The sequence below is a fragment of the Lagopus leucura genome, unplaced genomic scaffold (assembly GCF_019238085.1).
Source record: "Lagopus leucura isolate 7727_CA_CO unplaced genomic scaffold, USGS_WTPT01 Super-Scaffold_100043, whole genome shotgun sequence".
Lineage (NCBI taxonomy): Eukaryota > Metazoa > Chordata > Aves > Galliformes > Phasianidae > Lagopus > Lagopus leucura.
The window spans coordinates 27,473-39,002 of NW_024962290.1; the positions used below are offsets into that span (position 1 = coordinate 27,473).

At 53.2% G+C, this 11,530-nt stretch overlaps 1 protein-coding gene and 1 long non-coding RNA gene across 2 annotated transcripts; one reads left to right on the top strand and one right to left on the bottom strand.

Annotated features, from left to right (window-relative positions):
• The first annotated feature begins 154 nt into the window (after positions 1-154).
• On the top strand, positions 155-3,666 carry LOC122186963. Its single transcript, XM_042884038.1, has 6 exons — positions 155-408; positions 1,297-1,417; positions 1,971-2,108; positions 2,388-2,530; positions 2,741-2,866; positions 2,978-3,666. The coding sequence occupies exons 1-6, from the start codon at positions 155-157 to the stop codon at positions 3,096-3,098; spliced, it is 903 nt and encodes a 300-aa protein (XP_042739972.1). The 3' UTR covers positions 3,099-3,666.
• A 3,366-nt stretch (positions 3,667-7,032) lies between these two features.
• LOC122187176 lies at positions 7,033-9,769 on the bottom strand. The gene is made up of 4 exons (XR_006181252.1): positions 9,525-9,769; positions 8,216-8,328; positions 7,203-7,241; positions 7,033-7,115 (listed from the first exon to the last, which is right to left on the bottom strand). It is a non-coding gene; the product is annotated as an uncharacterized LOC122187176 (long non-coding RNA).
• Between the last annotated feature and the right edge of the window lie 1,761 nt (positions 9,770-11,530).

Here is an 11,530-nt window from a genome sequence, read left to right on the forward strand (position 1 = left end):
ACAAGGAGGGTCTGTGCCACTGCAGTAGGGACACTCGCATCCCTCGGGCTGTGGAACCCTCCTAGTGACCCACTCTTTGTAGCTGCCAGACCTGAAAGATACTGCACAGCTCCTCCCTCATTCTGGAGTTGAGTTCTGCACCAAGGCTCACAGCATGACGTTCATGGCAATAGTGGTCAGCAAGAGGATAGAGAGTTGTAGAAGGGCACCTGCGGCACCTCACAGGGCACTTCATCCTAACCCTATCCCCAAAGAAGAGATGAGGGTGGAAAAGCAAAGCTGGTTTGCTACCCTGCCCGAGTCTCCTATGGTCACAGCACAAGGAGCCAGGGAGCAGCCCAAAAGGACCTGGGGCTCTGCTGGCTTACCCAGCACACACCTCAGCATAGAGATCTTCCTCCTCTTTTAGTATGCCCAGTTCCAGAGGCAAAAAGACGACACTGTTCAAGCAGGAATTCAGGATGCTCTCTGTTTTGCCTTCCACTGCTGTCTTCACAGTGCTGGAAGGGGGTAGAGGAGCCTGTTGGACACTGTGCCTCACACTGGCCAGTGCCACATTGAGTTAAGTATGACTGCTATCCCCAGTGCTTCCCACCAATTACTCACGTGGACTTACGAACTCCACCTTGCTCTTCTCCTCCTCACACCTGCCAACCCAACCTTGGCCTCCTGGCGGGGGGCCTCACCTCTGTCTCATTGGACTGAGAATCAAAGTTGGCAAAAGGGGAAAGAAGAGAGGAAGATTTGCTGGCTACTCTGGGCACGCTAGAGAGACATGGCGAGAAGTGGGCTGTGCTCAGGAATGCCTTGAAGGTCCCTGTGTTCCAAACATGTCCTGTCGCTGGCCCTCCTGGCAACAGTTCTGGCTTTCCCTTTCAAATGTGCAGAAAGATAAGCCTCCCTTCACCAGGAAGAATTGATTTATGATACAAAAGCCAAGATAAGAGCAATACTATATAATAATAGTAATACTATAATAAATACAATCCCCTTCGGAGCTGCCAGCTCTCAGCACCCAGAAAGGCTCCTGACACACGTGTCCCAGGGGGGCTGTTCTCTCCAGGGACGGCAAGCGCACAGCACGATTTCCCGAGGCAGACACACCAGCTTCATGTTCTACCCTGGTCCCCGGTCCCTGGGGGAGCTGAGTGCTGATCCCTATTGATGGCAGAAGCTCTTCTCCTTTCAGGCATCTCTCCAGGCGTCTTGCGCCAGAGCCCATCTTTACGGTTGTGGGAGCACGGGGAGACCAAGGTGCCCCGGGCTCCTGCAGACTCCTCTTGTGTCTGTTTGCAGCGTGCTCCCACCGTGTGCAGGCAGCTTCCGCAGGACAAAGACAGGAGAACAGAAGGAGGCGTCTACTGCACAGACCAGCACTGCACTCCCTGCCACCGAGGAATCTAAGAGAGTGCTGCAGGTACTGGCTCTGCCTTGCTGCAGGGACTGTGCTGCTTGAGATTGCACCAATGACAGAATGGTAGAATCATAGAAAAGTTTGGCTTGGAAAGGACCGTTCTGATCACCTGGTTCCAATCCCCTGCTGCAGGCAGAGACACCTGTCTCTAGACCAGGTTGCTCTAAGCCCAACCCAGCCTGGCCTTGAGTGCTTCCACAGGGAGGGAAGCAAAAGCCTCTGTGTGTGCAGTGATCTGGAGCACAGCCCTTCGGGTGCCATCATTTCACATTTCTGTCCGCTCCTTCAGCTCCTCTTCGGTAGATGGGGGGTGCTGCACACCTTCCCTGTCTCTTCTCACCTCCTGGCCTGCCACCTGCCACAGCACACACAGGGGCTGTGAGAGAGGAATACGGCCTCTGTTTGCCACGAGTTGTGGATCACTGGCTTTGGGGCTCCTGGTCCTTCAGGGGCAAAGCAGTGCTGACAGGCCGGCAGAGGAGAGGAGCGGGAGCAGGGAGCTGAAGGAAGGCCCCAGGGACTGAGGCTGATCCTGTATGCTGCTGTGTCTCTGCAGGAGCTCCGGGAAGTGTCTGCACTGTGGAAAGAAGCAGACCACACATGGCCTGTGCACCAGCAGCAAATAGAGCAAACACAGGCAGAAATGGCAGCATGGGAAGGCTGGAGCGTAGGGAAGGACCAGCGTCCGCCCCAGGTACCGTCAGGGATCGACCCTGCTGGCAACAGGCTCAGCAGGGCGCAGGGGGTGGGAGCGGGACAGGCGCCGCGCAGCATGGCAGGGGCTGGCCCGCTCCTCCCCGGGAGGAGAGCTTGGCACGGCCCCGCAGGGAGAAGGGAAGGGCGGTGGGAGCCGTGGGCCGGAGGGCTGAGTCTCCTGCTTGCCGGGGCCTGCTGCAGGGCCCTTGGCAGAGGGCCTCGGGGGAACAGCCCCGTGCTCCCAGCCGCTTTGCTGACAGCGTCTCCTCTTTGGCAGCTGTTGGCCAGGGAGAGCGTGCGTGTTCCGCATCCTCCAGCCCAGCCCAGGAGACAGCAAGTGGGAAGGAGATGGAGGAAGGACGTGGATCCTGTGCCAGGAAGTAAAATGGGGACGGCGACCAAGCTGGCACTGCATGCTGAGTGAGTGTGTGCGGGCTCTGCCAGCTGCCCGAGGCTCTTGGGCAGCTGTGACTCTGCAGCTCGGGGACAGGCACGGCCCGGGACAAAAACTGCTGGTGGGGTGCACGGCTGGGGACACACAGGGGGCAGCACGGGGTGCGGGGCCGGGTGAGGGCAGAGGCAGGGGCGGCTCGGTGGATCCCGAGGGATGACTTTCTCCTCCTGTTGCAGCCTCCTTTCCCACCGAGCGGCTCAGGTGCTCCAGAAGTTGGAGCTGCACCTCCATCAGCAAGAGGCTTTTGCCAGCACTGTGGAAAGAAACCGGCAGAAGCTGGAGCTGAAGCGGCAGCTTCCCAGGTGAGCTCCATAGGCAGCAGATCCCGAGAGCCGGGCTGGAGCCCAGCCTTGCCTTGCCTTGCCTGCGCTCAGCCCGTAACGCTCCGCGCTCTGCTCTTCTCACCTCCCTAGGGCTCGATGCTCGCACCGCTCCAGAGAGGAAGGTGCAGCCAACCGTGGTGACCGCGGTGGAGCTGTCGGCAAGGGGGCTGGGAAGCCGTCCAGATTTCCACCTGTGAATGGAAGATCATAGAATCAAAGACTGGTGGGATGGCCTGGGTTGAAAAGGACCTTGAAGATCGTCTGGTTTCAACCCCCCTGCTGTGTGTGGGGTCACCGACCAGCAGACTGGGCTGCCCAGAACCACATCCAGCCTGGCCTTGAATGCCTCCAAGGGCATCCACCACCTCTCGGCCAGCTGTTCCAGCACGTCACCACCCTCCTTGTGAAGAACTCCTGCTAACATCGAACCAGATTATCCCCCCTTTCACAGTTAAAACCACTCCCCCTTATCCTACCACTATCCAGCCTCGTCAACGGCTGTTTCCCCTCCAGTTTATATCCTCCTTTCAAGAATTGGAAGGCCACAATGAGGTCTGCCCGGAGCCTTCTCCTCACCAAGCTAAACAAGCCTGGTTCTCTCCACCTTTCTTCACACGAGAGGTGCTCCAGCCCTCTGATCATCTTAGTGGCCCTCCTCTTGATCCAAGAGCTCTGCGCCTTTCTTTTACCGGGGGTTCCAGCTCTGTATGCAGTACTTCCAATAAAAATTAATTGGCTTTATTTCCACTCAGTCTGCTGGTCAGTTTGCAGATTCAGAGAGCCACACCTGAAGAGTTAAATAAAAAAATAACCCAGTTAAATGAAAAAATAAACCCACTAAATTAGCCCATTAAATAATTAACCCATTAAATAAAAAAAATAACCCAACACAGCCACATAATTTAAACTGACCTTGAAAGCTATCAGTGTCTAACTACTGTTATTTTAGAGTGGTGGATCTCATTAGCAGCCACTAATTTACTCGGCCAGCCGTTATAAACCTGAATTTTTCGTAATTGCACGTGGGCTGATCCAAAAGTAATGCCTCCTATTTTATAAAGCTGGCCCACAACATCACAGGTGGACGCTGGTGGGATGACAGCAGAGGCTGAACCTTCCTGCCAGCATTCAGTTACATTTTGCAGCCATGCCACAGACGGCAGCAGAGGGCCAGAATGACAGCACAGCACCTGGCTCGGAAGCGCTCATGGAGCACAGGATGTCCCTGAACTCCTCCACACTGAAAAAATCGCACCACTGACATCCATCAATGCCTGCAGAACATTTATGAAGCCCGACACGTGGAGGTGAGCGCAGTGAAGCAGTGGTGGTGCATTTCAGCAGTGGCAACAGCAATGCAAAAGACAAGCCACTCAAACAGCCCTAGTTGATTTTTTTTTTTTTGCTTTTTAAACAAGCACAGCATGTAGGCTTTCGTTCAACGCTGGAAAAAAAGCAGAGCTAATGGTGGTGACCATGTTGAGAAACAGCTTTGTAGCTGAGAACTCGCCCTATGTATCCGTTGTCATGTCTATGGAAATAAATAGGAGGCATTCCTTTCAGAGCAATCTACGCACCTCAATGAGCCATCATCCTAATAATGCAGTAATACTAATAACAGGAACAGAAAAACACAGACTCTCAGAATATCTTTTGTGGGGATGGAAGTTATTCCCTGGGAAGGAAGTGATGCCATCAGAAAGGTCACGACCACTTCCGACACTCAAACCATAGCAGCACGTCAGAGCACGCAGCCTTGGAATAAACCCCAAGGATAAACCAAACTGCGTCTCTGTTCCAGCCATTTTTTCTTCAGTATACACGCATAGACTGGGAGGCACTAACCCCACAGATTCATTGTACCACTGTGTCATATGGTAAGAAGAAAAGCAGGATGTTTGAGACTTTGTCAGGCACAGCACCTGCAGCACTGGGGGCGAGCAGTTCTGAGTTCTCAGTATCTGGTCGTAATTTGCGTGCATGCACAAGAAGCAGTGCAACTCACTTCACCAAATGTAATTCAATGCAACCAAACGTATTGAAGGTGTACTTACAAGACTCTGAGGTAGAAAGCTGCTCGCTGAGGGGAAGGCTGGAAACGAGGCAGGGGAGGCCTGACGGATTGAGCGATTGTCTGGAAAAGGAAAGGAACAGAAGAACTGTTCAGATGACATGACAGCCATTTTTTTGAACGCTGTTACATATGCAGTAACGAGCAAAGAATGAAAATCAAGGCATTTGCCTTCGCCATCACCATATGTGCCACCTCTCTGCAGAGCTGCGGCACAGGCAGCACAAGACTGCTGGCACAGTAATTGCCAAGCCGCGTTTTCAGAAGCCAGCATGACAAAGTACTTCCCTTTTGCCATGCACAAAGAAATGCTGGCTTACACAGACGAGAGTCTCAAGTGGGATAAGAACACAGAGGCACTTCACTCTATTTTCTCAAACCAAAAGGAATCAAATGTCTACTTAAGGATAAAACAAAGCAAAACAACAAACACCCATGGAAAGCACACTAACCTTTGCAGGCCCTTCAGATCAAAGTGCTCCAATAGCAGTAGCTATAGAAGCCGTTATGCTCTACAGTTCCTCTGGTAGCTTTGTGGTTGGAGGTGGTGATCTTTCCGTGGGCTTTGGAGTGTTTGTTTTTAAGCACCAGTAAGAAACATCACCAGTCTTTTATCTGCACATCAATAAAGCAGAGAATACAGCTCTGAGCAGCCATCTGCCAGGACTTGTTTTAAGAAGCAGTCAAGGGAGTTGACAAGGCCCCATTTTCCAGGTCTTCTGACTTGGTCCTCAATGCAATCTGTTGCCAGGACCTTGAACTTCACAGCCGCAGCATGCAAATACAGTTTAATAACGGAGTCTTACAGAAAACAGTGGCTGGCCTGAAATCGTGCATCTGTACACAGATGAGCCAAAAGGGCTCAAGCCAGGGCTTAAGATTTATCACATCATATAAATGCACAATACATGCACTACAGGAGAGATCCTGAATTCTCCTATAAATACGCTCATTTAAAAAAAAAAAGTTAAACTCAGTAGCTTCCTCAAATTAAAATTCTGCCCAAGTCCAATGAAAGACAACGGTAACACAGAGAACTCAGGCTCAGAGAAAATGAGTCCAGCAGAAAGATAAGCCTCCCTTCACCAGGAAGAATTGATTTATGATACAAAAGCCAAGATAAGAGCAATACTGCATTTACAGATTTGGACCTGTTCTACAATAATTTCTGCATGCAGATCGGGCTGCTGGAATGCTAAACCAACGGGGCTGGTGTTATCACAAAGGGCTTGTAAAAGGAAGAAAAGAGGAGTAGCACCAACCTCCAAATAAGCATACGAGACCCAGGAAGTCACGTGGCAAGCCTGTTAAACCTTTAAATGTGCAGGAGACAAGACAGCCAACTCAAATTTCCTTTGACAAGCATGCGGATGCTTTCTGCTGAGCTCTGTTTCAGTTATTTCAGACCACGCACTTCTCTTTATTTATCCAAAACGGAGTCACATCAAAGCTATAAGCTTTGAAATGATTGTGCTTAAGATAGTGGTGCCTTCTCTTTCTTTAATAAGGCTTTTCTTAGATTAGTAATTGTTTCACTGGAAACAAAGTCTGTTTCCTAGTCTGTTTTAAGATCATCTCTATGACTTCTCAGCAACTTTCTTCCAGATCACAGTTTGGCAAGAAAATGTACAGAAGACAGTAAACATATCAAAAGACTGCAGCACATTTCAGACTGGATTCTCAGAAAGAAGTCGTACAGATAGCCCAGATAACAAAATCCTTACACCTATTCTTCATAACTGAACACAAACAACCTGAGAGAGACCTTAGCAAACGTACAGACAGATTAACTTGATGATGTTAAAACACAGAGCTCTTACTTTGTGCAAAAGGCAGATCCGAACATGTAACAAAAACCTGGAGCTGTGTGCCAGTAATGTAAGGGCATCGCATCCGTCGGAACGTCACTGGAGAATCTGAAGGAATTCCAGATCTCTGACTTATAAAATCAGCTGTTTGCCAGCCAGTCAGAAGATGAATTTGTGCAGTTCAACTGCAGCTTCCTATGTAGCATACACTTACTTACCAGCTTCAGATAACAACAAACCCCAAACACCCCAGGAGTGTGCTGCACCCTGTGCTCCTCTTAGTGCTTCGTGCCTGCAGCTACCACAACAGGTCAGGAAGCCAAGCAGGCACAGGATGAAGGCCTCCGCTCTGGAGAAAAGCAGACAAGCAAAGCACGTGTGATAACAAGGGAACTTCAGCAGCACATTTCACTTTTCAGAAGGAAAACAGACACACCTTGATCCATTTGCAATCAAATGCCCTTTCGTTCCATATCTGTAAAGCAAAAGGTAAAAAGCCATGTTGAGAAGTGAGGATGTGCCGACATGTCAAATCGCATACACAGAAACAAATCTTCCACAGCCATTACTGAACTCCACAGCTTTGGTTGGCCAAAGGAAATCGCTCCGATTGGTTCTGGCAGCCCTCCAGGGAAAAAGTCTGTATGAAAATTCAAGGCAGGTGCTTATTTCTCTCAGCCTTCGGCCCGCAGCCTGCAGCCTCACTGAAAAGAACAGTCGTGCTGGGAGAGCTCTCTACAACCCTTAGCCTTGTTACACATTATATGCTATGAGCAATAGCATATAACAGGCTCTTCAGCTTGGGAGATGATGCCTTTTTCCACGGTTTCTCATCAAGCCGTGGCCATACAGAATGTCAGTAACAACAGAAACAAGATATTACTGAAATACTTCACATGCAGAACTTATATTCTACTGTAAAAGCACAGCAGGGCAAAAACTCGTGTCGGACACACACCTCCCAGCCCACCCCCTCCAAGGTCCATTTCTCAAGCTTCAGTGCCGTACCAGAGAGCAAGAGTGACACTGACTGAAACAGCCAGCAGCAGGAAGGGGAATGCTCCAGAAGAGACGTACCTTCCCACACTGCAACACAAAGGGCAGACTTTCTCAGTGGGATGGGAACCACAGCTTGAGAAGCTTCACTGAGGACAGTGAAAATTCAGAAGTGCAGCCTCATGATAAATCATTTATATTCACCCCAGTGAGCAGGTCTAAGCATTAAGGCCATTGGACTCAAGAAGATTATTGGCAAGTCCCTGCCTAGGATGTTATGCTACTGCAGAAAGGCAAAAACAGGCTGAGAGAAGCACCAAAGCAAGCATACCGAGTCCTAGAGCTTCCCTGCCTTGTCTGGTGCCACATGAAAACATCGGTCCCTTACAGTAATTAAGGGTCAGACGTGTTTGTTAGAACAAAGAGCATATAAACCCTAAGGCTTGGATTTACCAGTCAGTTCAATTCGGAGGCTCCTCTCTTCAGCTTCTCTCATCAGCCACCGCTCACAGCCTCAGAAGTCGCTCTCACCATTTCCATAGGCACATGGCAGGTCGCGGGGCCATCTGGGAAGGAAACAGACATTAAAAAGACATTATAAAGTTCTCTTTGCTCACTTTGCATTGCTCACTATATTAGCTCAGCATAAATGTTTGAGGATTTGTCCCTTTTTTGGGGGGGGGGAGGGGGAGGGGTGGAAGGGGGAGAAGCACTTTGTTTTTTGCTTTATTAAAAAGGAACTATGCTTTCTTTTTTGCATCAGAACGCAATCAGCTATCGGGCGTTTTCTATTCCTAGATGCGATAATGCAAAAACCTGTATTTATGATCACCTTTGTCTCAGCAACCACTGGGAAATTCACAGCGTTAGGATCATAAGGGAAAGAAAATCACCGTTGAAAGCACAATTAGCACATAATGTCCACGTGGTGACGTATGGGGTGAGAGCGAGCGAGGGGGGCAAAAAGTGGCACAAATTGAAAAGCAGTTCCTTCTTCACAGACTTTGCTCACAGTGATCATAGTCCAGTGAAATGCAGCAGCTCATCAAACTAAAGTAACACAACTCCTTCTGGTCTTCGCACTCCACTCTCTCTGTAAAGAACTTCCCCCTGACTGCCAACCTCAATCAGCCCTCCCTCAACTCAAAGCCATTTCCCCTTGTCCTGCTGTTATCTACCCTTTCAGAGTTGACTCCCCTCTTGTTTGTAGGCTCCCTTTAGGTCCTGAAAGGCTGCAATGAGCTCACACCGCAGCCGCCTTTTCTCCAGGCTGAACAAGCCCAGCACCCTCAGCCTGTCTTCATAGGGGAGCTGCTCCAGCCCCCTGATCATCTTTGTGGCTCTCCTCCAGACCCTCTCCAGCAGCTCTTTCTTGTGCTGGGGCCTCCAGACCTGGAGGCAGTGCAGCAGATGGGGACTCACAAGAGCAGAGCGGAGCAGAGGGGGACAATCACTTCCCTGTCCCTGCTGCCACCCCTCTGCTGATGGAGCCCAGGATCCCATTTGCTTTCCCAGCTGTAAGAGCACACTGCTGGCTCACGTTAAGCTTTTCTTCCATCAAGACCCCCAGGTCCTTCTTGCCGGGCTGTTCCCAAGGACTGCTCCTGCCAGGCTGTTCCCTCCTCTAAATCGTGGCCCCGTGCACCACATCCAGACGGTTTTTAAACACATCCAGGGATGGTGACTCAACCACCACCCTGGGCAGCCCATTCCAGTGCTTAACAACCCTTTCTGTATAGAAGTTTGTCCAACCTCAACTTACCCCACGCAGGACGCTCCCCTCCCTCCCATCGCCCCTCAGCTCCTGCATCCTGCTGTTATCTGCCTAAGGATACGAAGACCCTGCAGAGCGGTCCGCACAGGCTGATCGACGGCCGACGCCAACGGCACGAGGCTCAACACCGCCACTCGCCGGTCCCGCACTTCGCTCACAACAACCCCAGGCATCGCTGCAGGCTGGGGGCAGAGCGGCAGGAACGCCGCGCGGAGCAAAACGAGCCGGAGGCGCGGGCCCCGGAAGCGGAGCGGGCAGCCGGGCCGGGGCCAGCCAAGACGCGCGGTGATGACGCAACGACGGAAAGCACCCCGCGCGGAGCGCCCGCCTCGTCCCGCGGACCGACCAATGGCAGCGCGGCGAAGGCGGGGCCGAGCGTCGGGCTCTCCGCCGATGGCGGCCGCGGGGCTCCGTGCGGAGAAAGCGGCGCTCCGCCGCCCCGCGTCTCCGCCGCCGCCGCCCGCCCCGTGCCTCGGGGCCCCGTCCGTAAGAACCGAGCCGTCCTCTGGAGTCGTCGTTGTGGCGGGGCGCCACCGAGCTGTGAGAACCGGCCGCTGACCGCGAGCGGCGGGATTCGCCCGGTGTCCGAGAGCGGCTTCTGGCTGAGCCGGGCAGCCCCGAAAGTGAGGGAGCGACCCCGCCGATCGAGACGCGATCGAGCCCGGCACGCAGTCAGGCGGGCGCCTTCGGTTCTCGCTCGGCTCGAATGGTCGTCAGCGCTGTGCTGAGCTGCTGCCCCGCAGGTGGAGGACCCGGCTGCCATTTTCCCGCGAAAAGAGCCGGCGGCGCTGGCGCTGACCAATGAGAGGGAGGCTGGGGGCGGGTGGGCGCGGGTGGTGACCAATGAGAGGGGAGCCGGGGGGCGGGTGGGCGCGGGTGGTGACCAATGAGAGGGAGGCCGGGCCGAGCCGTCGCTCCGGGGCGATGGCAGCCAGCACAGCTTGCCTGCCGCCTTTCCCCGCGGCTGAAGCGGCCGCTTCTGAAGGCGGGGCGCCCGCGTACGCTGCGGCAGCCCAAAGTGGAGTCGGAGGTGGCCGCGGGCCGGCAGGCCGCAGCGCGGCCGAGCGAGGCTCCGAGCTGGCGGGCCTCTGCCCGGAGGGACCGCATGCAGCACGGCAGGCGTCGGCTGGTTAGCGTGCGAGGGCGGGACAGCTCGCAGGCTGCGGGTCCGGGGCGGGCAGAGCAAGTCCCAGTGCCGGTGACATCAGCCGGGCTGCTGGAACCTGCGTGCTGTCGCACTGTGTTTCCATGCCAACGGCGATCCCCCCCCCCCCCGGAGTAGCCGGGGGCAGCTTTGCTGCCGTGTTTGTTACCCGATGAAGCCCGTTGCGGGGGGGCTGGGCACGGGAACCTGCACAGCCCCCAGCCACCGGCTGACCGTCAGCTCCAACCCCCCCCCGGAGGACGTGTATCGGGGCACAGAAATTCGGCCAGGGAAAGGAGAGAGAAATCAGGCTGAGGACAAGAACTGCCGAACAGAACGCCGCTCGGAGGAAGCTCGCTCTCCCCTCCCCGCCCCCAGCTCTCCCCCCTCGCACCTCCCACAGCTCTACCCTGCACTGAGAGGCTTCAGAGATACTAGCAGCTGGCACTGTGAGCTACTTTGGTAGAAGTGTAAAAGTTTGTGTCCAAAAACAAGCACAGGCTGAAAGCAGGCCGAGAGCAAGGCACAGCCAGATTCAGTTCTCTGTGTCCACCTGCACGCTGGGTTGCAGCTGCTGCAGTTGTGTGTACCCTTTATCTGTTGCTGGATGCTGAGAGCAAACCCAGACCTCATAAAAAGAAAACTGTCACTACCATTACGATACTGTGCATGCAGATGAAGCTTGATTCAAGTATGGCATTGAAGTCTTCTGACTGACCTGTCCCCACTAGTTAGGAGTTGCGTTTGCTTGCTTAAATACAGTAAGCTGTTCTCACTTATGGTATGTCCTTTGCCATAAATATCCCTCTGACAAAATGGTTGTTTTGACATCATCCTCCAGTGGCTAGGA